General features: G+C 40.9%; 2 protein-coding genes across 8 annotated transcripts in view; one reads left to right on the forward strand and one right to left on the reverse strand.

The window, feature by feature from the left end:
• LOC148354567 (general transcription factor II-I repeat domain-containing protein 2A-like) overlaps positions 1 to 9,100 on the reverse strand; it is an 83,205-nt gene extending 74,105 nt beyond the window's left edge. Inside the window, exons 1-3 of one of the 3 annotated variants that reach the window (XM_088352056.1) lie at positions 8,584 to 9,100; positions 7,615 to 8,421; positions 6,362 to 7,545 (exon numbers count right to left, since the gene is read on the reverse strand). In XM_088352056.1, the coding sequence (XP_088208182.1) occupies positions 6,971 to 7,545; positions 7,615 to 8,421; positions 8,584 to 8,818 (1,617 nt within the window). In that variant the 5' untranslated portion in view covers positions 8,819 to 9,100 and the 3' untranslated portion in view covers positions 6,362 to 6,970. Of the gene's footprint in view, positions 1 to 6,361; positions 8,422 to 8,583 lie in introns of those variants that run through there. The other 2 variants (XM_088352057.1, XM_088352055.1) reach the window with 2 other exon arrangements.
• The window catches only part of macrod2 (mono-ADP ribosylhydrolase 2), a 313,061-nt gene that overhangs the window by 3,877 nt on the left and 284,834 nt on the right, over positions 1 to 24,350 (forward strand). For all 5 annotated transcript variants that reach the window (XM_088352058.1, XM_088352061.1, XM_088352059.1 and 2 more), the window contains exons 2-3: positions 1,326 to 1,430; positions 2,265 to 2,378. In XM_088352058.1, the coding sequence (XP_088208184.1) occupies positions 1,326 to 1,430; positions 2,265 to 2,378 (219 nt within the window). The remainder of the gene's footprint in view (positions 1 to 1,325; positions 1,431 to 2,264; positions 2,379 to 24,350) is intronic.

The raw sequence follows: 24,350 nt of genomic DNA on the forward strand, positions 1-24,350 counted from the left end.
TAGTTTGAACAGCATGTGTCTTTATAAGAGTCCTAGACAAAATAGGGCAATGGCCACTTCTCTTTCTACTTTTACCTTGCCAACAATGAGGGAATTTTGGGGCATGTCCAGTATCTGGCCATACTCAATTCTGACTGGAGTATCTGAGTGTGCAATCCTGAGTTTTACTATTTTTATGAAGTTTACGATGTCCAATTTGAGCCCGATCTTTTGAGTTACTCCTAAACCCATACTATTGTTCTACTTTGGAAGCAAGCATTAGGTATTATAATGGTGATGATTTTATTTGGGTTTTAATATTGGACACCTGCAAAGGATGTGTATGGAATGCCTGTTTGTCCTTTTGACTATAATACGCCACTGTTGTTTATTGTTTTGACTTATGCACTGTTTATATCATTGTCACTATCGGCCAATCGCGTTGCTGTTCTTTGATATTCACATCCTATTGGGGCAAAATGTCCAAACTCCAGCCCGGGGACCAGTTACGGCCCATGATCGAATTCTACTGGCCTGTAGCCACTTTCATAGAATTAATAATATGTGGCCCGGCAATAATGTTGACCGCTGTATAAAATACATTGGTACAAAAAAATCGAAAAAAAAAAAAATCTCCATCCATGTCAACAGATGATAGCCCTTTGGTCACCCTCCCCTTGGCTTTCTGTGAGAATTTTAGCGCAGCTCATTTTCGACACGGCAACTTTGAATAAAAAATGGGCAGTTGACTGCGAGTGCTGCCACTTCCAGAACAAGTGGAATTTATAGTATTCGTTTCACCGAAATCTGAAACGGCTGTGTCTGCCTAGTTTGCCAAGAGACTGTGGCTGTATTCAAAGAATAGAATTTTAAGAGGGTCCGCTAGACCAAACAAGTTTGGAGACCCCTTCCTTCGGGTAACTCGGGAGATTTAACAAAACAAAAGACCAGGGGAAGGTTTTTAGAATTGTGAGAGTTTCTTTTGCAGTCCTTTTATGTTAGCCATGCGAGTTCAAAATCCATTGATGTTTTTCCTCCTCATTTTGAGTGTCTACTAAACGCTTAACTTATCAAAAAGAATAGATTTTTGTTCGTGAAACACGTCAAATGCACACTGAAAATAACAAAAGTGCCATCCATTAAAACAAATCGGTGATTAGAAATTACATGGTCTCAAAGTTAAAACCTACGATCCCAATATTTATTTAATCCAGGTGTCCTAACAGTTCTTATTTCTTCTTCTTTTTTTAATTTTAGGTCAAAATCCCGTCTAAAAGAACAATTTTTGAATCTCTGGGTTAATCTACACCATTGCTAACTCTTTAATCGTTTTCTTTTTTTGACAGAGAGACTTCTCCTCATGGACCGGGAAGAAAGACGAAAGGAGGGCTATCGTCGTCAAGAATATATTAGTCTGGACAAGATTCCAACTTGGAGAGAAGAAAATGACTGTAAGAGAATTCAACTTTAGTATGGTTAAAATGATGTTCAGACATTTGATGAGATCTGTTCAAAAATCTTCTCCATAAGAACTGACCCTTTTGTGCAGCCATGTTTATTTAGCCCTATTTGATAAAGCCTGTCTTTACATAACAACTTCGACATCAGGGCTCTCAACACAACCAACTCTTAGACTATTTGACTGTCTGGACATGTCTAAATTACAAAAGGATCTCAAGTCAGTTCAATAACACATTCTTTCTTTACATCAGATTTGGACATCTTGACTGTCCAGAACGTTGTAGTATCTCACATCAGTTCTAAAATATATTCTTTCCAAATGTTTCTTGCAAAGTTCTCCAGTTGCTCCACAATAGTCCATCTAATTAGTACTCTTACACATGTCCCAATTCTTTTCAAGGAGAAATATCTTTAACATTCACCTTTCTGGTTGAAATACCACTCAGAACTGTTATTTTCCAATAGGAAAACGTATAATAACTAATATGCATACCGGACTGCTTCAAACCGTATCGGAAGCGCTTCCAATTTTAAGTTTGTTGACCTGAAAAAAAGTAAAACAAACCGTCAGTTTCAAATTAGTTTTCATCCGAATCCTACTAGTATGCAATAGTTTGTTTAAAAGAATGTCCCCATTAGCTCTTCTGGTCAAGCCCTCACGGTTGTGAGTTTGATGCCGAGCCAACTAAAAGGGATCTTATATATTTCTACATATGTCCTTCATTTTTAATCACTGCTGTTTTTTGGGGCACGGCACACTGTCCTTTTATAGTCAAGTATAGTACATGTATTTACTGACTATTTCTTTTTTCCCTTTTATTTAGCCGACAGAAAAGAAGACGGGCATCTTTTTCCGGGCAGAGGCGGACTGAGTGACAAAGTATCGCTCTACAAAGGGGACATCACAGTCCTGGAATTAGACGCTATCGTCAACGCCGGTAAGTTTAAGACCCTTTGACTTTGAGCAATGTGCTTGTTGACCCGGTCTGCTTTGAGATGCGACTCCCAAAATTGAAACGTATCTGTGTACCAGAACGTTGTGGTTGGAAAGGAGTACTGTACTTTCAGGGTGTGCATGGGTGCTTCAAATCCTAGGAAATGCTTGAATTCGAATGATTTGTTTTCAAGGTTAGGGAAATGCTTGAGTTTCGGGTGACGTGCTTGTAAATGCTCAAAATTGTTGCCATTCCTATGTTTCTTGGCAGTTTCACTCCATAGATTGTGCAATAAATGAAAAGTGTGTGGGAATGACACCGCGTGGTAAAAAGAGGCTTCAAGCAATTAAAGAGATAAAACGTCATCCTTTCTGAAGTCATTACAAACCAGCTGAACATTGCTGATGCGGGCTAAAATTCATCTGCCGTCTCAACATATTAGAATGTCATGAAAAAGTAGACCGGTAAGCTTATATGAATTCGGTTGATTATGAATCCTGATTGTACGACATTTGTTTTCCGTAATTGCATTCAAGAATATAAAAGACTTTATCGCAATATTCCTGTAAGTCAGATGTTTGCAGTCCAGAGTTGGCTAATGGCGGTTGAGTACAATGGACTATTCTAGATGGATTGTTTTGGGATTTTTTATAACTGTGTTGTGCAATGTTCTAAAGTTTGGCTTTTCACAACCTACGCGATGTGTCAGACATATTTTCTTTCTAAACGCGTTGCTATGCAACGGCATACAAAATCTCCTTTTGTAACCCCAAATCGCTGAAAATGGCAGGGAAATCTTGTACCAATTGAGGATTACCATTTTAGCTATGTTTTTCAGGAAAAATACCTTTTGATTTTTTTCATTGTAGGATAAACGCAAATATATAAAGCTATCTATAAAAGTTCATATTTGACAATTGACAACCATTTCAAAGCATAAAACCTAAAATGTTTTTTAAAAAATTTCAAAATACATCATTTCTTTTCTTGTACCCTTTCAAACGTGTTTTGCATGTATATACCATTTTTAAAGACTATGTAATCTTAAGATTTTGATGTATCTGAGACCCGTAAAACTCATTTTTCAAGCTTTTTATTCACTGTTTTCCTGGCCATTTATAACAGTAATTTGTTGTTTAGATCAAATAAATATTGATTGAAAGACTTAAAAAAAAAAAAAATACTCGAACAGATGGGCAATATTTTCGAGGCCGTGCTGAAAGTTGTAAGTGCATCAGAATAATAGTGCAATGACATTAAGCAACCAAAATAAAGGAAATAAAATAGGAGTATACAGGCAATATATTTTGTGTGCTTGTTTAGGGGGGGCGATGGCCCCGAGGAGGGAAGTGTCTCTGAGCCCGTTGGTCTTTTTTTTTAAGGGGCTTGTTGCGTTAGAATAACAATTATGAGGTTAAGACTAATTTTGTCCCGTGGCAATGTCCTCCAGATTTTCTAGACAGAGTGGATGACTACGTAAGCTTTTCCTGTCCAGGTATCTGCGGAAACAAATAGTGACAGTGTATACCTAGATTTCAGCGACCCAAATTATTTCCAGTGAATTTTTTGCGACTGCCATTTTGATGGAAGCTGGCGAGGCTTCATTTGAAGCGGAGCTTCAAAAACGTCTCTCTAGGCGACGAGGTCTTTGATGCGTTCGAGCGTCTTTGATGGCAGCGGATGACAAGGATGAGGTTGATCAACAATCTCTTTGCTGGCGGTTTGATGGCTCCCCGTCAAGTCGCCCGAAAGATCTTCGCCGTCTGCTCCGCTTGCCAAAAGAAGCCCCAAATCTATTGAACTGAATTCTTGTCTCCATTCTTTATGAAGTACAGTCACTACTCAAACTAATACTTTGGGGTACAGAAACATGTTTTTTTCCCCCGTACAAAGTAGGGCTGCTACTCATGATATTGTTAATAATCGATGAATCGGTCAATTCTTTTTTACGATGAATCGATTTTTTATTTCCTCCTCCATTTGAAATATTGATGTTTTGGACGGATCCAAAAAATAGTCCATGAAACAGAATCTTTTTGTGGAACAAATTGCTTTGTATTTCTTGAATTCAGAATCTAATTCCGTGGTTACCGATTTGGCCAGCAGATAGTGCTCACGTTTTCCCCCACGATGTAATTCGAAACAGCCTCATATTTTGATTGGGATTAATCATGAAGGAAGCAATACTCTCAACATATTTTATGTTTACCTTTTTATTTTGTATCAATCTTTCAGTTCATTGATGTGGTTAATGACTGATCAGTCCAGAAGGAAAATAATAACAACACACAACAACACTTGGGTAGATATGTAAGAATCTTATCCACCATCATAGTACATGATTCAAATTGAATCTTTTCTTCCGGCGCCGTCACGAATGGCAGCCACTCCAGCAGCTCCCGTGTTATTTTTGATTGTTCTCGATTGTTCTCAGCTCAGGGATGCTGCTGGAAATGTGAATTTCCCTTCGGGGATGAACAAAGTATCTATCTATCTATCTATCTATCTATCTATCTATTACATTTGGACTTATCATACAAGACAAAAAGGAAGCACTATATTCTATTTTATGTGTGGAAACATTTTTATCCACAAAAAAAAAAATAAACAATGTAAACCCATTTTTGAAAATGTCAACAAATTTGTTTTTGGGGTAAATCTTTAAATATGATAAACATTCCCAATGGCAAATGATATGTGCTATGCTTAATAATTTACCAATTGTTTTGAGATAAACGTGTCACTATTATTTTTCTTTTTACTTTGTTAATTTTCAGTTTTTTTTCTTGGTATTTCTGCAACACTTTGTTTCCTTTCATTGTTCACTTTTTTAGTGTCCAACTCTTTCGTGCAATTTTGTTTGTGATGAAGCCATTTTCATAAAAAAAAAATAAGATACTTTTATAAAAACGGTCTGGAGGCGCCCTCTGCCAGACCAAAGTGGTACTAACATCCTCACTTTCACAACGAGACACACTTCTTTGCAATGTTTTAACGTGCTTAGTGGCTCATAAACCGCGCGGCACAAAATTCGGTGATGCCACACTTTTAATATTCAATTTGATCGCTTTTTTCTTTCAGCCCTAATACAATGTTGTTGTATTTATTTACGTTTCTGCGATTTCCAAAATACCCAATATGTGAAGAAAATGTCTACCTAAACAATGAATACCCCAAATATGAATACAACATGTACAAGGGGCAATTGTGCCCCGCAGGATGATCATTTGATGCCTTCGTTTTTATACAAAGATATAAAGTTTTATTTTTGTATAAAATAATCTAATATTTTGGAGAACGGTGGGACGTTTTTATCCAAACTTCTTTTGCGGATATCTCAATTTAAGAAAAATATCAAAATCTAAACCTATTCAATTATTTCCGCCCTAAACCCGATCGTTGTTCTTATTTACTTTCTAGGGAACCAGAATTATCGGCAATAAATCGCAATCAATTTTTGTTCTTGGGCTAACATTCTGGGCAGCATGGCGGCGCAGTGGTCATCGCATGTGCGGCACAGTTCTGAGGTCATGAGATCCTGTGTGGAGTTTGCATGTTCTCCCCGTGCTTGCGTGGGTTTCCTCCGAGCACTCCGGTTTCCTCCCACATTTCAAAAACATGTCAGGTCAATTGGCCTAACCAAAATTGTCCCTAGGTGTAAATGAGCGAGTGAGTTGTCATTGAGACTGGCTGGCAATCGGTTGAGGGTGTCCCCTGCCCCCTGCCTGAAGACGGCCTACATGGGCTCCGGCACCCCCGCGGAACCCTTTAAGGAGAAGCGGTGCAGATAATGGATGGATGGATGGGCTAACATTCTCTCCAAATCATGCTAGTCGAGTAGCCAAGATGGCCGTTCATCTCACTTAGCCAACCCTTCCCAAGGCTGTGTTGGAGTTCATTTTTTTTTCATTTAAGTCACTCAAAAAAGACTTCAGTTTTTGGATCAAACACCAATTTGTACGAATGTAGTCATTAGAGCAGGGGTCACCAACCTTTTTGAAACTGAGAGCTACTTCACGGTTACTGAATCATACGAAGGGCTACCAGTTTGATACGCTCTTCTGAAATAACAAATTTGCTCAGTTTGCCTTTAGTTATACATTATTTATAATGATTAGTAATACTCACCTATGTAAAGACACTGATCATGTTAATGATTTCTAACAATGATTATCAAAAATGACAACAAGGTGGGAAACAGATATCAATATTCAACACTTTATCTCTATTAATCACAGTATTTGTTACATTTTCAGATGATCACTTACATCACTACATTTTAGCAAAAAATATCCCATTTGCACAAGCCACTGACATGCCCTGTTAACAAATCATGAACTATGTTGCAACATGTTTCAAAAAGTTAACAATTATGTAATGTTAAACAAAATCAACTTACATATTTTTAAATATGTAATACATTTTTTATTTCACATTTTGAACTAATGGCCAAGTCTGTGTTATGTTTAACAAAATTATAACTTTTAAATGTCATGAACACACTTTTAAATTGAACACAATTCTTCAATATTTTAATTCAACTTTGCCATGGCACTACCATGTTGTCACTGACTACATCTGGTATCCGTCCTTGGTTAGTGGGAAGACTGGCATTGCATGCTGTTCACCAGTGTGTTGTAATCTGGTGTGTAACTTGACACTGCAACTGTGAGTGAGTCTCTCAGATGTGCATCAGTGAGGCGTGTTCTGTGTTTGTTTTTGATGAAGTTCATGTCAGAAAATGCTGATTCACAGAGATAGGTTGAGCCAAACAGGCTGGCAACCTTCATGGCTGCTGTGCATACTCCACTGTACTTCTCTGTGTCAACAAGGCGCCAAAAGTTTGGTGCAGCCTGGTAGGCTTTGAGATGGAGATCATTTTGCAATGTTATAATTTCAATCTCCACCTGTCCAGCATCCAAGTTGAACGTTGCACTTAACTGCTCAGCAAAGCATGTTGTGTCCCCATTCATGAAAGGGTTGGAAATGAAGAACACACATGGTTCAAGCTGATGAAGGTCACAAAACCTATTCTCAAACTCTTGCCCAAGTCTGTTTATTACTTCAATGTACTTTTCTGCCACTTTTTCAAATGTCTCAGATGCAGAAGCATTGTCTTTCAGCACTGACTGCACAGAGGGAAAGTGCAGAACTTTTTTTCTCTGTAAATCTGCAGAGAATGCATTCATTTTGGCTTTAAATGCATTTAAAGCACTTATCATATCGACAACAGTCTTACCTTTGCCTTGCAGCTGGCAGTTCAGGAGGTTTAATTTCCCAGTAATGTCCACCAAAAATGCAAGGTCAAGTGTCCACTCTGTGTCCTCTAGCAGTGAGACATCTTCGCCTTTGGACTGCATGAACTCTTTGATTTCACGCAAAAGAGACAAAAAACGATGCAAAACTCGTCCTCTGCTGAGCCATCTGATTTCTGTGTGTAGCAGTAGGTCCCCATATTCTGCTGACATCTCCTCTAATAGTACCTTGAAAATCCTGTGCTGCTTTGCTTTGGAGCGGATGTTGTTTATGATTTTCACAACGGGAGTCATCACGTGCCCAAAGCCGATCACTTTCGCACACAACGCCTGCTGGTGAATGATGCAATGGTAATGCAGAAATTTGGGGAAGTCTGGGTCACGTTTACAGTGAGCGATGAAACCTGTCTGTCGGCCGACCATAGCAGGAGCCCCGTCTGTTGTCACCGCTACCAGCTTTTCCAATGGCACCTTTTTCTGCACGAAAAACTCCTTCACCGTGTTATAAATGTCAACTCCTCTCGTAGTTGTCTTTAAGGGCAGTAGTGTCAGGAGTTCTTCTTTTGTGGAGAAATCATTAAACACCATCCGGATAAAAACCAATAACTGCGCTGTACTGCTGCTGTCCACGGACTCATCGCACTGGAGGCTAAACCACTTGCACTTCGCCAGATCCTGCTCCAACTGATCGACCAAGTTACTGGACATAGCTGATACTCGTCTTGCCATCGTAGATGCCCCCAGTTGGACGTCGGAAAGAGTGGAGATTAGGTCGCTTCCATTTTTCTCGTCTTTAAATACAGTGTTAGCAATTAATAACATCGCTTCTTTGACAACTTCTCCATCTGTAAATGCCTTTTTTTTCTTGATCAGAAAATGTGTAGCTCTAAACAAGGCTTCGGTTGCTTTTTGTGAGTTTTTGGCCGGCCTCGTAAAAAAAGACTGTTGCTTACCCAGAGCGGTCTTTAGCTCACGGGCTTTTTCTGCCCGTAGGGCGCTTGCAGGTGGATATTTATCATGGTAGCTTTTGTGACACGTATTGAAATGTCTCTCCACATTGTGCCGTTTTGCTGTCGCCACGGTCGTCCCGCAAATCAGACACACGCAGGTTTCTTTTACAGTCGTAAAAAAGAACTCCTCTTCCCATTCACTGTGAAAGAGATACGTTTTCTTTCTTTTTTCTGCCATGTTTTTGGGGTACGAAAGTGCATACAGCGCCCGCTAGCTTACTCTCCACATCCCACAAGCTCTACTTTACTGCCCATAGGTAAATATTGTGCGCGTTAACCTTAAAGTATTTTTAAGATAGTATTTTTTAAATCTATATACATACAAGTGTGATTAAAAAAATAATAGCAACAGAACAAAATTAATTTTTAGACGCAGCTCTCTATGAGATGTGCTATTTTTGGAACAGGCCCGCGGGCGACTCATGTGGTCCTTGCGGGCGACCGGGTGCCCGCGGGCACCGTGTTGGTTGAGTCTTGATATAGCATTGCCTGTGGATTTTCTATAGAAATAGTCTGCCAATTTTCTCGTGTTTCCTCTCTGCCTTTTCATAATGTGTGCGAGACACTGGAGAGCGTAGCCAAGATCATTTTTTTGAATTTGGTGGTAAGTTGCTTCAGTGCTATTTTTTTTTCATGTATAAGTATGTTTAAGGCTTGTATAAGTATCCTGTATTGTTTTGTATTGAAAAAAAACATTGCATAAATCCTACTATTTTCTCAACCGCATCAATCTTTCTTATCCCACTTTCATTTCAAATGAAACGGCTCGCCTCTTATAGAACAGATGCACGAGATCTAGCATCCCCGTTGACGCAAATCGTAGATCATGAATGGAAGCGACTCAAAATAGCACAAAACGAGTGCTAGCAGCAAGATGGGGACAACAACAGAACATGTTCTTTTGATGGGCGCTGGATTTCTTCCTATAATGTTTCAATAACAATAAAGAAGGGCCTTGACGGTGCTTGAATTTGACCATGAATAAGGTGTATGAATCCTGTGTGATCTTTGAGGGCTCAAGTGCGCATCAATGACTTCCTGCCAAATGTCTCGTGCTGTGACACTTGCCGTAGCGCTCTTGACTCAATCTTCAATCTTTGTCCCAGTGAGTTAAGGGAGCGGGGCTAAGCCGTAGCTCAGTTGGCCTTGTACGCGTTCTAAATGACTTCTTTTTTGGTGGAACAATCCATCGGCTATCTGCACCGCTATATCCTCACGAGGGCCGCGGGGGTGCCGGAGCCCATATAGGCCGTCCGTGGGCAGGGGGCACCCGGGATTGCTTGTCAACCAGTCGCAGGGCACACAGAGATAAACTAAGGACAGTTTGGACCGGCCAATTCACCTGACACGCATGTTTTTGGAATGCGGGATGGGGAGAACACGCAAACGCCACGGTAGGTGGACTCCAACCCTGGACCTCTGCCATCTGCGGTGCCGCTCTGTGGAACCAACCGTTAGTCAGAATTGCGATTCCTTTAAGGTATGGTTTCTTATGAAGTGCATTATATTTAAGAGGCCACGCCTCATTGAGCTCCTTCGTCCAACCAGGAATCGTAAAAGTTAATCATTTAACAAGTTACGCTTCGAGTGTTTGGAGAACGTCCGTTTTCTTTATGTCCTTTGTTGGAATTTCATTACGGGAGCCGTTGACTTTCGAACGCTCTTTTGCAAAGTCGCTTCCACGCTTAAGAGGATATCGGCCAGCATTTCTACAAAATGGCTGGCTTCTCCTCATTTTGTTTAAATTGTTTTATGTTTTGCTTCAGTATTGATCACCTTGGCGAAGAACATTCTCACCGATTCCTATCCGACAGCTTTTTGCTCATGTCGCTAACTTCAATAGCTTTAAGGCACGGGTGGCAAACGCACAGCCCGGGGGCCCAATCGAGGGTATAAATCCGGCCCCCAAAGTTACACCTGGAGAAGCGCAAGAGAAAAATGCGACTCACAAAGCGACCGGAGCTTGATTTATTTATTTATTTCCTATTTTCTTTCCTTCCTCTATTTTAATTTTCTCTCTCTGTTGCTCTTTCTTTCTCTCAATTTCTCCTCTTCATCTCTCTTGTTCTGTTTTCCCTCTCCATCTTCCTGTTCATCTTATATTTTCATTTCTCTTTCTTTGTCTCTCTCTCTCTCTCTCTCACTTGTCCTCCCTCTTGTTTTCCTTTCTCTATTTCATTCTATATCTTTTCCCCCTTTCCTCTGTGGCTCGTTCTCTCTTGTCACTCTCTTTTTCACTCTCCCTCTTGTTCTTTTTTCTACTTCTTTCTTTCTTTTTCTTTTTCTGTTTCAATTTTGCCCTGCGATTGACTGGCAACCAGTTGAGGGTGTCCCCTGCCCACTGCCTGAAAATAGCTGGAATGGGCTCCAGCACCCCCGCGACCCTACTGAGGATAAGTGGTACAGATAATGGATGGATGTTTCAATTTTCTCTCTCTCATTTTTTGTGTGCGTGTGAGTTATAATTCTTTTTTTTATTTTCATTTTGTCACGCAACCTGCCTACATCAACGAGTAATTCATGTTGCAAAAGGAATATTTTCAAGACGGCTTTTGGTGCAGATAGTCAGCAAATTGTTGCCAGTTAATAAACGTCGGGAAAAGCATACTCATTAATTCAATTTTTTCATTTTTTTTTTGCTGGTCCTCAGCGACCTATTATTTACAAGCTCACTTTAATGATTTTCTGGTAAGGCGGAAAAAAAAACCCAAACGCCAAAGTGATTGGAAAAAGTGATGAGCGCCAAGGGACCTGCTCCTTTATTTTACGAGGCGCTGTAATTTCCCACGTTCCAAAGATAATCTTTGCTGTAATGTCATCAAGCTATCTATTTGTTTTATGGCGCTGTATCGTCATGTCACCGGAGCATACTTTATTTCCCAAACAGAGTCATGAATTCATTTTATTTAACTTGATTTTTCTCATCAAGTAGCGCCTGTGCAGCAGCTGCACTGGCTCGTCTCGCCGGCAGGGGGCACTGTGTTCTCGGTTATCACGCGGGAGCTGAATTTGCCGTCGATCAGAGCTCTTCCTTTTTAGAAAAAAAATCTTTGAAGGAATGCACGAAAAACAAAAAAAGAACGACGGCACCTGTTTTATTTTCAGCAGTCTGAGAATAAACTAAGCGCTTGGATTTGAAATTCAGGCAAAGTTGAGGAAGTGCCTGTTTAAGTGTGGAGGAGCCATCCTGCCATTTGGAGGATAAATAGCTCCAAATGCATGCCGTAGAAATTCAATGAATTAAGGGGCCGTTCTTTAGAGCTTTTGGGTGCTGAGCTGCTTATTATTATTCTTTTTTTTCACTTAAAGGGGAAGTGTGTAATATTTAGTGCCTCCTTGTGGTACCAAAAACCTTTATTCAATACAATAAAAAACATTGGTTTGCATAATATCCGTATACACATGAACTACCATACTAACATGAATTTTCAGAACTGTACGTTGGAAAATGTGTGTTTCTTTTACATCGTGGAATCAGTAACTCGTGCTGCTACGCTGTGCACACTTGCAACTGCCCGGGTTCGCATTAAACCATACGTTGCCATCTAGTGTTTAATAAAGACACAGTGCATCTTTAAAGTGATTTTGGATCATTCAACACACTCAGGACTGTGACTTTTCGTTTGTAAACGCCACATTCCACTTTGTGCTTAGCAGACGCGCTTTTACTACGCCATGCCAACTTGGTAACCATTTATTTGTAATAGACCCCCGCACATAGAGGAGAAGCATGGCATTGTTTTAGACAATGATGCATTCTTTTTCAGATGAGGAGCAGAGAGCGGGACAAGAGCAGTGCTAGGAATCCTGAACTGAACCATTTCAAGGCAGTGGGGTATTTCAGACTCTGCGTTGTTTCCATTTTTGTTTTTCTCTCCTTTTTCATTTTCCATCTTGTGATTTTATCAGTTTGAAGCAAATCCTGTCTTTTTATGAGGGAAAATAGAATTTTGGGGGTGCTTGAGCACACCTTCAAATTACGCCCATGTACGACACACGCGATATCAAGAAATCTCTGCATTTTGTCATTTGTTTATTTTGGTATTCACTCTGTCACATACTCTATCATTTACAATTTCAGTTTGTATTATGTCGTGGACGTTGTTGCGTTCTTTGTAGGTCGTTGATGTCATTTTGCATTTTGTCTCCGACTTGGTTGAGTACTTTGTCACATACAATATCGTTTATCTTTTACAGTATTTATTTTGTTGTGTACTTTGTCATTATTCAAATGAATCGGTGATGGACCAATGGACCGACGAGACGAATCAACCGATAGGTGACGATAAACTGCCAGTTTGACGCGCCCCCCTCGATTGGGCAACATTTTGTTGTGAATAAATACTCAGCAAAGTTTTTCACAAATACATGACGATACCGGACAAAATACTTCACAAGTACATGACAAAATAATCAACAAAAGGCAGGAAAAATATGCTCCACAATAACATGACTATTCAGTACTGAATCAAAAAAATGCATTACAAATCTGTGACTATGCTCGACAAACGCGTGGCATTATATTCCACCAAATACTCCACAATACTCAACAAAATGCCTGACAAATACATGACAATACAGGAAAAACAATTTTTAGGAACTTGTGACAAAATGTTTGAAGACATGCATGACACAATACTTCATAAATACATAACAACACACGACAAATTTCCAAAACGATGTATGAAAAAACAGGACAAAAGAATCAATAAAAAAACTTGACAAAATGAATACCCAAATAAATGAATCACAATGCATACCAAATGAACAAATTACAGTGAGATCAAATATTTGTATACAACCTAATTTATTCATTTTTGCACGGCATAGATTTGTAGCCATGTATTCATCTCAGGATTTCTCTCTACTCTGGCAAGATGGGTCCTCCCTTTTCTTAGCTCGCTCTGTCTTCACGTTGTTGGCGCATAATAACTCGAATTCTTCCCCGCAAAAGAACCGTTTTCCCGAATATGAATGCAAGGTTAAGTTCGGTCAAAGGAAGAAAAAAAGATTCATAAAGACTTTGCCGACGCGCTGCGCTTTCTCCTTTTTTTCAGGCCGTCAGCGAATTTCGACTGCTCACCTTTTCTCTATCTTAATTCCATCTCATTGTCTGTCTGGAGAGAGTGCTTTTCACGTTTTCTCCTAGAGGGACAGTGTGTGAGATGGAGCGACCCCTGGTGGTGTTAAAAAGCACCATATTCATTTCAGTAGAACGCTCCCATCAGGGCGGATCCGATTTCGTAACCTAGGGGATGTAGGACGAAAGGGGCCTTAGAACGATGTTGGAATTTCTTCCTTGCAAACTCAAAATGTTTTTTTTTTCCTGACTTTGATTGTCTACTTACTATTTTTGTCCTTGTTAGTTTTTTGTTATATATTTGTTATATATTTTTTGACCTAGGGCAGCACGACGGCGCAGTAGTTAGCGCGTGTGCGGCACAGTTCTGAGGTCGTGGGAAGCTCAAATCCAGGTACCGGCCTTCCTGTGCGGAGTTTGTATGTTCTCCCCGTGCTTGCGTGGGTTTCTTCCAGGCTCTCCGGTTTCCTCCCACATTCCAAAGAAATGCATTTCAGGTGAATTGGCCGGTCCAAAATTGTCCCTAGGTGGGAATGAGCGAGTGGGTTATCTGTCCCCTGTGTGCCCTGCCCTGTGACTGGCTGGCGACTGGTTCTGGGTGTCCCCTGCCCACTGCCCGGAGATGGCTGGGATGGGCTCCAGCCCCCCCGCGACCCTAATAAGGATAAGCGGTACAGCTAATGAGATGAGATGAGATTTTTTAACCTCTTTGGTCTTGTCATTATTTAATTTTTTTTGGGCTGATCATATTGATGTTCTTGGAATCCGCACCCTTTCGTGAAGATCTGCTTTTGCAACCTAGGAGATTTAATAAAAACATATAAAAAGGTAAGGGGAGGGCTTTAGTACAGGTTGGACTTTCTTACCTGAGAACTGTTTTCCTTGCAAGTTCGAAATCCATCGATGTCCTCATTTCAAATGTCTACTCGAGTTCAAACGTATCATTTTGGTCCTTCCATCCGGATTCAGAAGCCGGTCGAACCCTCGAACGAAGTCCCCATTTCCCCCGTTTTTTATTCAACGGAATCAACTTACCAGCGGTGTCTCCGAACGGGTCTGTGTTTTCTCCTTTTATTTGGCGTATTCTGTCGGTGCGAGTCCCCACCGGTGCCACGCCGTCTCCGATAACGGCGGCGTTTTAATTGAAGTCGGTTAATGGAAAAGTCGTCCCGCTAACGGAGCCAAAGCCAATAACGACTCGGCGGGTGGTATCGGTGGCGAGCGGCCGTCGGGACCGAATGGATTTTCCGTGTTGACGCGAGTGATTGTGTGCTTAGCGTGGAGCTTAAGCAATCCCGAGTCCTCGGAGATAAAGCGCGGACGCAACGAGAAACATTTCAACCTTATTACTGGGAGACGACTCCATTAAGGCTTGATTGACTTTCGTTCCGAGTCGCATCTCCGTTATGTCACGAGCGACAAATGGAACTCTTTTATGGGGACATTGGAACTCCAACTGTGTACGTGGAGTCTTTTTCACTCCTGCGAGAGGTTGTGTATGATAAACTTTTTTTTTTTTTTTTTTTTTGAACATACATCAAACAGAAATAAACCAAAGGGTAAAAAATATTGCAGTGTTGGAGTATCTTCAATGAAGTCCAGTCTTCATTGTTCGTAAGCGGCGTCCTTATTTTTCCTATAGTCTATCCATTTTTCCCATTTGTCCATGAATTAGCTCTCCTGTATTCTTATTGGTAATGCGGTCCTCTCCATTACAAGCGATGCACACCCGCTGCTCCGCGGTAGAGGGCTCTCGTTTATACCCGAATCTTGACTTTTTTGCTGGCTGTTAAGTTTTTCCAGGTCTTTATGTCCTGTCATATTTCTTCAGTTTGATTCCCCAAATAAAGCACCGTGAATGTTTTGGCTGTCCCCTATCGCACGATTTTTTTTTTAAAACAAACCTTCATTTGTCGCAGTAATCTTGTATTTTTGGATGCATCCGGTCCAGGTTTTCCTGGCCACATGCTCCCGAGAATGCTTGTTGAACCTCCAGAAAAATAATTTTGGGGGAATGAAAAAATCTGACCAGGTTCTCCCATTTAAGACGAGCTAGTGGATGTGCACTGTGTTTTCCAGATATTCGACACCGGTCTTGTTATTTTGAATCTCCTTTTCCCAAGTGCAATATTTTGGTCGTGTAGCATTTGAGATGTTCATATTTGCTGAAGTATATTATTGCAGTAAAAGTATTTTTACTTTCTTTTTTCCCCCCGTACTGTTAAATGTTTTCACTTGATCCACGCTTGACTTTATTTCCATAAGATTCTGCAAATGGATGGGTGTAAAAGTATTTCAGTTGTTTCAGTGTTTTGTGCAATATCCCGGTTTTAAGGGCAATATGTGTATAGTTTCTATTTTAGGTTTGAATACTTTATTTCCAGGTGAACACTTTGTTTTCTAGTCAAGTGAAGTCATGTTTATCTGTGACGCCCTTAATCACAAAGAGTCTCAAAGGGCTGCACGGATCAAAGACTATGGCAAACTATTTTTACAGACTATTATGACACCATCCCCTCATCTAAAACCTACATGAGGGCAAATGATACACATATTATCAACATCAAATATAGGTTATTCACATGCTATAGAATAGAAGTGTGTTTTAAGCCTAGATTTAAACTAGGTTGCAGATCCAATCTCTGAGGGAAGAGCATTCTACAACACCAAGGCCCCCAATGGAAAACACTGTCGGATTTCTTCTTAGCTCTTGGGATCACGAGTAGACCGGCGTTTTCAGAGCGAAGGCTCCGGACTGGAACATAGGGCGAAATTCAATCTGAAAGATTATGAGGGAGCAAGTCCATACATGATTTTGTATAATACGAACAGAACCTTAAAATCATTTTGTACCAGCTGAAGGCTCTTGATTTTGGACTTCGGGAGACCAGAGAGTAGTGCATTACAGTCACTGAGAAGGCAAGTAACAAACGCGTGAATTATAATCCCCGCATCTGACTGAGACAGCATGGGACAAATTTTAGCATATTTTATTGCCAATTGGAGTGCAACCATCTTTTTATTGTAGCAGTACAAAGATAAGAGTCGATTTCTATATAAAAAAATACTAGAAAATCTTCCCTGCAGAATTATGCTTAGAGGGGTGTCCCACCCTTTAGGAAACGTGTCCTGTATTTCAATCTTAAGACGAACAATTTTCATTGGACGCGAGCCAAGAATTTTTCATCAGCGCAAGAATGTTGCGTCAATGCGGCAGAAGTCGAAGGTGACGGCGATGATTTTGACGTCCGGTGCCCCGGCAGAGCGTCGAAACTGCCCCCGGACGTTGCGCCACGTCCACCTCGCGTCATTCGTTTAACCTCGTTCGGCCCTGGAGCCGTAATGGGATGATGGCGGTGGCCATTAGCGGGATGAAACGCGAAAATAACTCTCTTAAGAGAAAGACGCTGAAGACCCAACTGACGATAGAAAACCTTTTCTTTAATATAATCCTATTTCTCTCTCAATTAACTCGTTCTCTGCCAGAGTTTTCTCTCTAACGGGAAGTGCGGGTGCCAGTCAATTGAAGCAATTCGGACTCCGTTTTGAAGGCCCATCGAAAAGGTAGCTATATCCACGCGTGTCAAAAGATACATCAACACTCATTTTTCATCGTTGAGTAAACGAAATTTGAACATTCTTCATTTCCGAGAAAACGGCTTTTTAGTCAAACGACATTACCAGCAGAACTCTCACTTCGGTACTTTTAAAAAAAGATATTTGTAATACCTCTATTTTTTTATACAATGCTTTTCATAAACACCCGGGCACTTGCAAAATAACATTCTTGGAAAAACGCTGATATTATGCATGGGCTTGGCAAGAACTTTTCCGGTATCATTATCACACCATTTGAGTCAGCACGGCCGTCGTGGAAGTGCACAAAACGTCATCCCTCTCTGCCTCGATGACTTCGTTCTTGTTCTAGAAAGACTGAAAGGGCGAAACGTCGACTATCTGTACTAATAGCTTTGCTGTTATCGCCACACTGCTACTACATACTCACCGCACAGGCCGCCTCGCACACTGAATAACTACATTGCTACGTTGCGCCAAACCCTTTTGTAATAGTTTTCCAAAACTGAATGAGTTAAAGGAGATGAAGTTTAGTGATGAAAGTCCGAGACGGCCTGTTTTCTGCAAACTGGCCCACAAACTAGTGGCGTGTCGTTGGCGAACCTAATTCAATTTGGGACAGACATTTTCAAATGCGCCTTATATACAACAAAAGGTGGATGCAATTGAAAATGCACGCATTATATATAAACTCATGTGCGTTAATACACAAGGTTTTACTGTATATTACCATGTCTGTGCAATACATGGTCTAATGTAAAATATCTCCGACCAAAATCTCAACATGTTGTTTTCAGGGCAGTGAGAACGCCGACACTTAAGCACTAGAGCACCAGTGGTTCGGATGGCATACCAAAGTCATAGAACGTTATCTCATTATCACACTATTTTAATTTTTTTTTCTTTTACTCACGATGCAGAAACGAATGTTAAAGGATGGAGAAGAATACACTTTTGTGTTTATATCTTTCAGAATGACTTTTGACTTTCTGATTCCTCCATTTTGCTTCTACAGTTACCCCCAAAGCAAAATAATGAGAAAAATACTAGAGTTTGGCCACTTTCAGTGTCCGTAGTTTGTGTTCTTCTTTTGCGCTACGTAATACAGCGACATCTAGTGCTCAAATATTCCACACGGTCTCTTTGGTAGAATCTCGTTCCCCCAAAGAGCAGATGTGATTCTGCAATTGAAGTGCACAAACCATGGCTTGTGTCTCGGGCAAGTACAGCCCGGTGGCCCCCGTCCCTCTCAGGGCCGAGGTCCTACTTCGCGCTTTTTAATGTGGCTTGCTGAACAAAACGTTTCAAGAAGTCATTCCAATGCAATTTATGGTGTTTTTGATCCCGAGTGTCCCTTTGTTGCTCCTCACTCCACGAAATGTCCACTTGATAAGTCAGACAAGTCAGGCGCCACTCGTAAAGTAACTGGGGCTGTATTTCTTTCTCTTTTTCAATATTCCCCCTCTTCCTTTTTTCCTCTTTCTACCTTTCTATCAATTTTCCTTCTTTCTTTTTTCTCTTACTCTGTCTTTATTTGACTCTTTGTTGTATTCTCTTTCTTATCTCTCATGATTTTGATTTTTTCCCTCTTTATTTTTTCTTTCTCTCTATTGTGCTCTCTCAATGTCTCTTACCCTTTTTCCAATTTGCTGTCTCTATAATTTTTCCCTGACTGTCTCCCTTGCTTCTCTTTATCCCTCTTTCTTTCTCTCAAACATATGAGTCGGGGGGCCCCCCGTGAGATTTTTTTTTTTTTCTGGCATGTGGCCCCCAGCTAAATTTGAGTTTGACACCCCTGCACTAGATGGAAACAAATCTTGACACCCTGCCCATTTCAGGATCTTGCTACTTTCTTGCTACTTGTTTTTTTGTGATTTAGTGGCGTCACTTGACAATGGAGTCTATTTAGGTCGCCTCTTTACGTTCTGCTCATTTTCACGCTAATTATATCTCCAGCGGCTACATTCTCTTAGAGTAAATAGCGTTTTTTTTTGTTTGTTTTTTTTTAAATCCGAGCCCCGGAGACGCCATCCGTCATCGTCTCGGCCATCTCGAAGGGAACATCGTCCGGGGAATCTGACGAAGGCCGATGGTCACGAGCCAACGAAGACGACGGACGCCGCGTTTATTCCTATCATTTCTTCTCCGGGCAGAGATTGCAGGAAGTTGTGACGGGTATCGCTAGGTTTCATTTTCCATCTTGCGCAGATAATCAGGCAAGCTCCAGCTGAGCACTTTTCTTGATTAAAAACGCAGCGGGCCACACTTGATATCTCATCCGCCTCGCTTTTTCCTTTATTAGAACACGCGTGCCTTGGCCAAGGGTGTACTTACTTTTTAGGGGCTGTTTCAGCAAAGGATTAGATATGAAAAGGTTTCTTTTTTGCAAGTGATGAGGAACGTCATGTCCCATTTCTTTGTCTAGCCCTTGATCAGAGAGGCCGAAAGGGTTGCGTCCATTTTTTTGTTGATTTTTCTGCTCGGTTTTTGAAGATTCTTTTTAAAAAAAAAATATATTTCGGTCCCTTTTCAATTCTTGGTCATTTTTGGGTTATTTCTCTGCGTTTATAGAGTCATTTTTTAATACTCGTTTCGGTTGTTTTTGGAGTTATTTTTCAAGGAAATTTTACGGTGGTGTTTTTGTCGCTTTTCAGTCCTTTGTCTTTGTTTGTATTTTTTCGAGAGGGCCTTTTCGCTTCTTTTTAGGGGGCGGCGTCCTTATGGTTGTTTTTTTCCGGGTCGTTTTTCAATCTGACTACAACATAAAACGCCACAGAAATAAAGGGAGAAGCTGTATAATTACAACCGAATGAACAAAGTTCTAAAGCACGACTAAATATAGGCAGTGACACAGCTTTAACCATCCTTATCTCCAAACTTCCAATCCGCCTTTTAAAAAGGGCGTTCCGATTGGCCGTGGAGAAGGAAGACGAACATCCGATAGCGTCACTCCCCAGACGCGCCTAAAGGAGCGCTTTATGGCGTAACCTGCATGTTTTATAGATGAGAGAAGGAAAAGCGGCTCTCTGGATGACACGCTAATAGCTTGTGAGTAGAATTAGCACCTGCTTTATTACTCTTTATCATTGCTGATTTCCCCGACTCGGTTTCAGGCCCCAAAAGGATAGCCGTGCAACTGTGAGCGGAAAAATAAGCAAGGAGGATGCGGATGGCTCCGGTGATTTAGTGCTTCCGCAAAAAAAAGACTCCCACCGGGACCCGCTACCGCATCGTTGATTGTAATAACTGTTTTTTTTTCCGACCAATACCAATAAGTTGTACATCACTCTGAAACAGGAAATAATGACCCTCGACTAAAGCTTCAAGAATCATTCAAGTCGATTATTAAAAGCGCCGTTAACGAGTTTCATCTTCGATCCGTTGTGTCGCGCTATCTATGCGTGCATTGGATGTTACTGTCACGTCGTTGGGCTGTTGAGGGGACAAGCTTGTAATACCACTTTCATCCACCAGAGGGTAACTTGAGACCACATTTCGTTGTACGACGTCCTGTTGATCTGGCGACACAATTGAAGTAGCACTTTGGTCCTGCAGAGGGAGCCTCAAAACCCGATGTCCTCTTGATCTGACAACGGACACGTATTTTCCCCAAATATTGCCTCTTTTTTTGCACTTTCTACAAAAAAAGTATCTTGCCTACTTGAAGGTATAGCATGCCTTTGTATGTCATTTTGTTTATTAATTAATTTATTAGAAAAACACATGTTTTTTTTGGGGGGGGGATGTTTTTGTGCACTCGTTTTCTATGTGTCCAAGACTTTAGTATTTGAATAAAGATGAGGAATACAAAAAAGTGTCCTTTTAAATGGGCGGCAGTAGCTCAGGAGGTAGAGCGCTCGTCTTGGGATCAAGAGATCGCAGTTCGAATCTCGGCTCCTCCGTGTTACATGTTGAAGTGTCCTTGGGCAAGACACAGAATCCCTTTTGCCCCAATAGCAGGTAGTTGCTAGTTGACGCTGCAATCAGTGTGAAGCACATTGTAAAGCGCTTTGGGGAGGTCTTCTTTGACTTGAAAAGCGCTATATAAATGCAGATCATTTCATTTAAAATATGATCCCTAGTAAAAGTAAGTAACTGATTTATCGATTATGAAAATCATAATCCTGGTTAATAGTATACAGTATGTTTGTACTATTCATTTATGTATTCATTCATTTCAGGCAGTTCTGTTCTTTGTGTATACGTGCAAATCATAACCGAATGCCTGAAAGGGAGTGGGACGAAGATAACTTATCAAATTACCCGTATTGTTTTGCATTGTAGCGTTTGTTCTTATGGTAAACGACATTGCACCATCAGGATGACACTTTTTGATTTAGTTTTGCGTTTGACAGGTTACAACCACAATAAATGATATTCTATCCTAATGTCACGCGCGCACCGGCTAAGAAAAAGAGATCCTTCATTCTTATCAAGTGGCATTATCTTCCCTTCACACATTTGTAGCCAGAATAAATCCAAATATATATATACAACTGTATACGTCTCTCATAGTAGAGTTTGTCAAGCACATGTATTGTTTTGTGTCTTTCCAGTACAGAATACATTAAGACACTCCTTTTCAGACTCGGTCTGACGTCCATCGATCTTCATCAATGAGCCGTCGATCTCTATTAGCGTTCATGCGCAAACGCGGCAGAAATGCGCCCCCGAAAATATGAAAAGAACACATCTCAAAATTGTTCCCGAGATTTCTGACAGCAAGGAGAGGGAGAGAGGAGACACGATCACGTTTTTCTACGACTTCCATAGAAACCTTTATTAAGGAACATAATTACTTAAAATCTCTCTAACGAGTTGAGACCGCTGATGGAATATTATGGCCTAGCCAAAAAGTGACTCATTACCATAGAGGAAAAGGAAATGCTTCGATCCTTTCTGCCGATTGAATATTAAAGTGCGGCTTATCGTCACGTATTTCTGGCGCACTTCGCAAAGAGGTCGAGAGGGGAGACGACCAAGTTGTGTTAATGCGTCAAAATATATTCTAATGAGGAACAAATGAGGCTTCAAATCATTCTAAGGACTTGTGTCAGCTGATTGGCTAAAAGTGGCTCATGATGTCTCCTCGGTGCCTCAAGCACATTCTGAAGAGCTCGAGATTGACACGTGATCACATTGTCGTTCTACTTCCATAGGAAATCAAAATCTATTCTCACGAGGAACATACATGCAAGTCGTGTGGAGTGGCTCATTATGCACAAGTTGAGAGGCGACACGACCAACTTGTGTTCCTACTGCTATAGAAAATAAAACTATATCCGATGCGAGGAACACGAATACATTTTAAATACCTGTCGGCTGATTGAAAATCACAGCCTGGCTAAGAGTGACTCCTTATTGTGATCTTTGTGGCACCCACCAGCGCGCCTCGGGCACATTCCAAGAATGGTGGAGAGGAGGACACGCGACAGAGTTATGCTACTACTTCCATAGACTGTCCGCATCAATTCTGATGTAGAAGATGCATGTTTAGAATCTGTCTAACAAATCGTGTGGATTTAATATTACAGTGTGGCTAAAAGGGACTCATGATTGTTTCTTGGCCAAGCTTCCGGTGCCTCATACACATTCAAAAGAGGTCAAGAGGAAACACGACCAAAGTGCTACTACTTGTATAGAAAATCAAAATGTTTCAAGTGTTTACAGTCCTGAAAGGTGTTTCAAATTTAAGATGTCTTAATAATTAAGAACATAAATGTTAAGGAATGTCTGCTGCTTGAATATTATAAGCGCGATTATCATGTCTCTCTGGTGCTTTGTGCATATATTGAAAAGTTTGAGAGGCGACACGACCAACTTGAGCTACTAAACTAAACAAAATACATTTTAATGATGAACATACATTTTTTATAACAAATTGTGTTGGCTGATTGAATCTTATATGGTAGCTAAAAGTGACCATCATTTCTTGGTCAAGCTTCCAGTGCCTCACATCGTGAAGAGGTTGAGAGGAGACACAGCCAAGTTGTGCTAGGACGTGTCATGAAAATCGAATGAGCATAGTATTTACCATCCGTCTGCTGTTTGAATATTACAGCGTAGCTAAAAATGACTGGTTATCCTGATCTTGGCCAAGCTCTTTGGTGCCTTGCGCACATTCTGAAGTGGTAAAAAAGAGGCACGACCAAGTTGTGACACTACTATTATCGAAAATGGACATCAATTCTAATGAGGTGGCTACATTCTTGTCATCTTTCTAATGAGCTCCGTTACTGATTAAGTATTTTGGTTTGGATTAAAGTGAGTCATCATGGTTTTTTTTTCTGGTGTCTCGTGTACGTTATAAAGAAGTAGACGGGAGACACGACAAAGTTCTGCCACTTCTTCCATTAAAAAATCCAAACGTATTCCCACGAGGAACATACAAGTCGTCTTGGCTGTCTTATTTTCAATCAGGCAAATAACTATGACGTCATATGTTAAGCTTTTATCAGTTTGAACGCTATTGGCCCAATGAAATTCACAAATGACAATAATTGCCACCTAGAGTTTTTATACAGACTTTTACATTTTAGCCCAAACTCTTGTAACAAGCTAAGAGTCCTTGCCACATTTTTGTAAGCGAGTGTGGGTTGAAGAAAGAAGAGAGCTTCCATACCTTCCAATTTGTGTAAGGAAAAAAAAAAGGTCCTAGGGCACTTAAGCAAATGTGCAGTAACTCAACGTAACCGGATCTCCTTCTCGACATCATCCTTCAGTTTCTCGACACCTCCGTGAGAGCCGGGCTTCTCAAGACGATGACCCGGCGCTACGGGTCAGCGAACCGGAACAAAGCGGAAAGATTGTTATCGGCGCGCTTCTTCCCCCTGGCGGCCCTCAAACGCTAACTTGTCTGAAAGAGGATCCGGGTGATACGGTGCAGGTGCTTCTTGGCTCTGGAGAGGCCCGAGAAGAAAACAAACGTCCCGCACTTTGCCGAGCCTTCGGGCGCCCTTCTCCACTTTGCTGACACGAAGGAGAGCGCTTGTCAAAGAGATGGATGCCCCCGAGCCATCATTTAGCACCCGGACACACAGGTTGACCATCGGCA

Source organism: Urocampus carinirostris, chromosome 13 (assembly GCF_059441175.1).
Source record: "Urocampus carinirostris isolate Australia breed hairy pipefish chromosome 13, RoL_Ucar_1.0, whole genome shotgun sequence".
NCBI lineage: Eukaryota > Metazoa > Chordata > Actinopteri > Syngnathiformes > Syngnathidae > Urocampus > Urocampus carinirostris.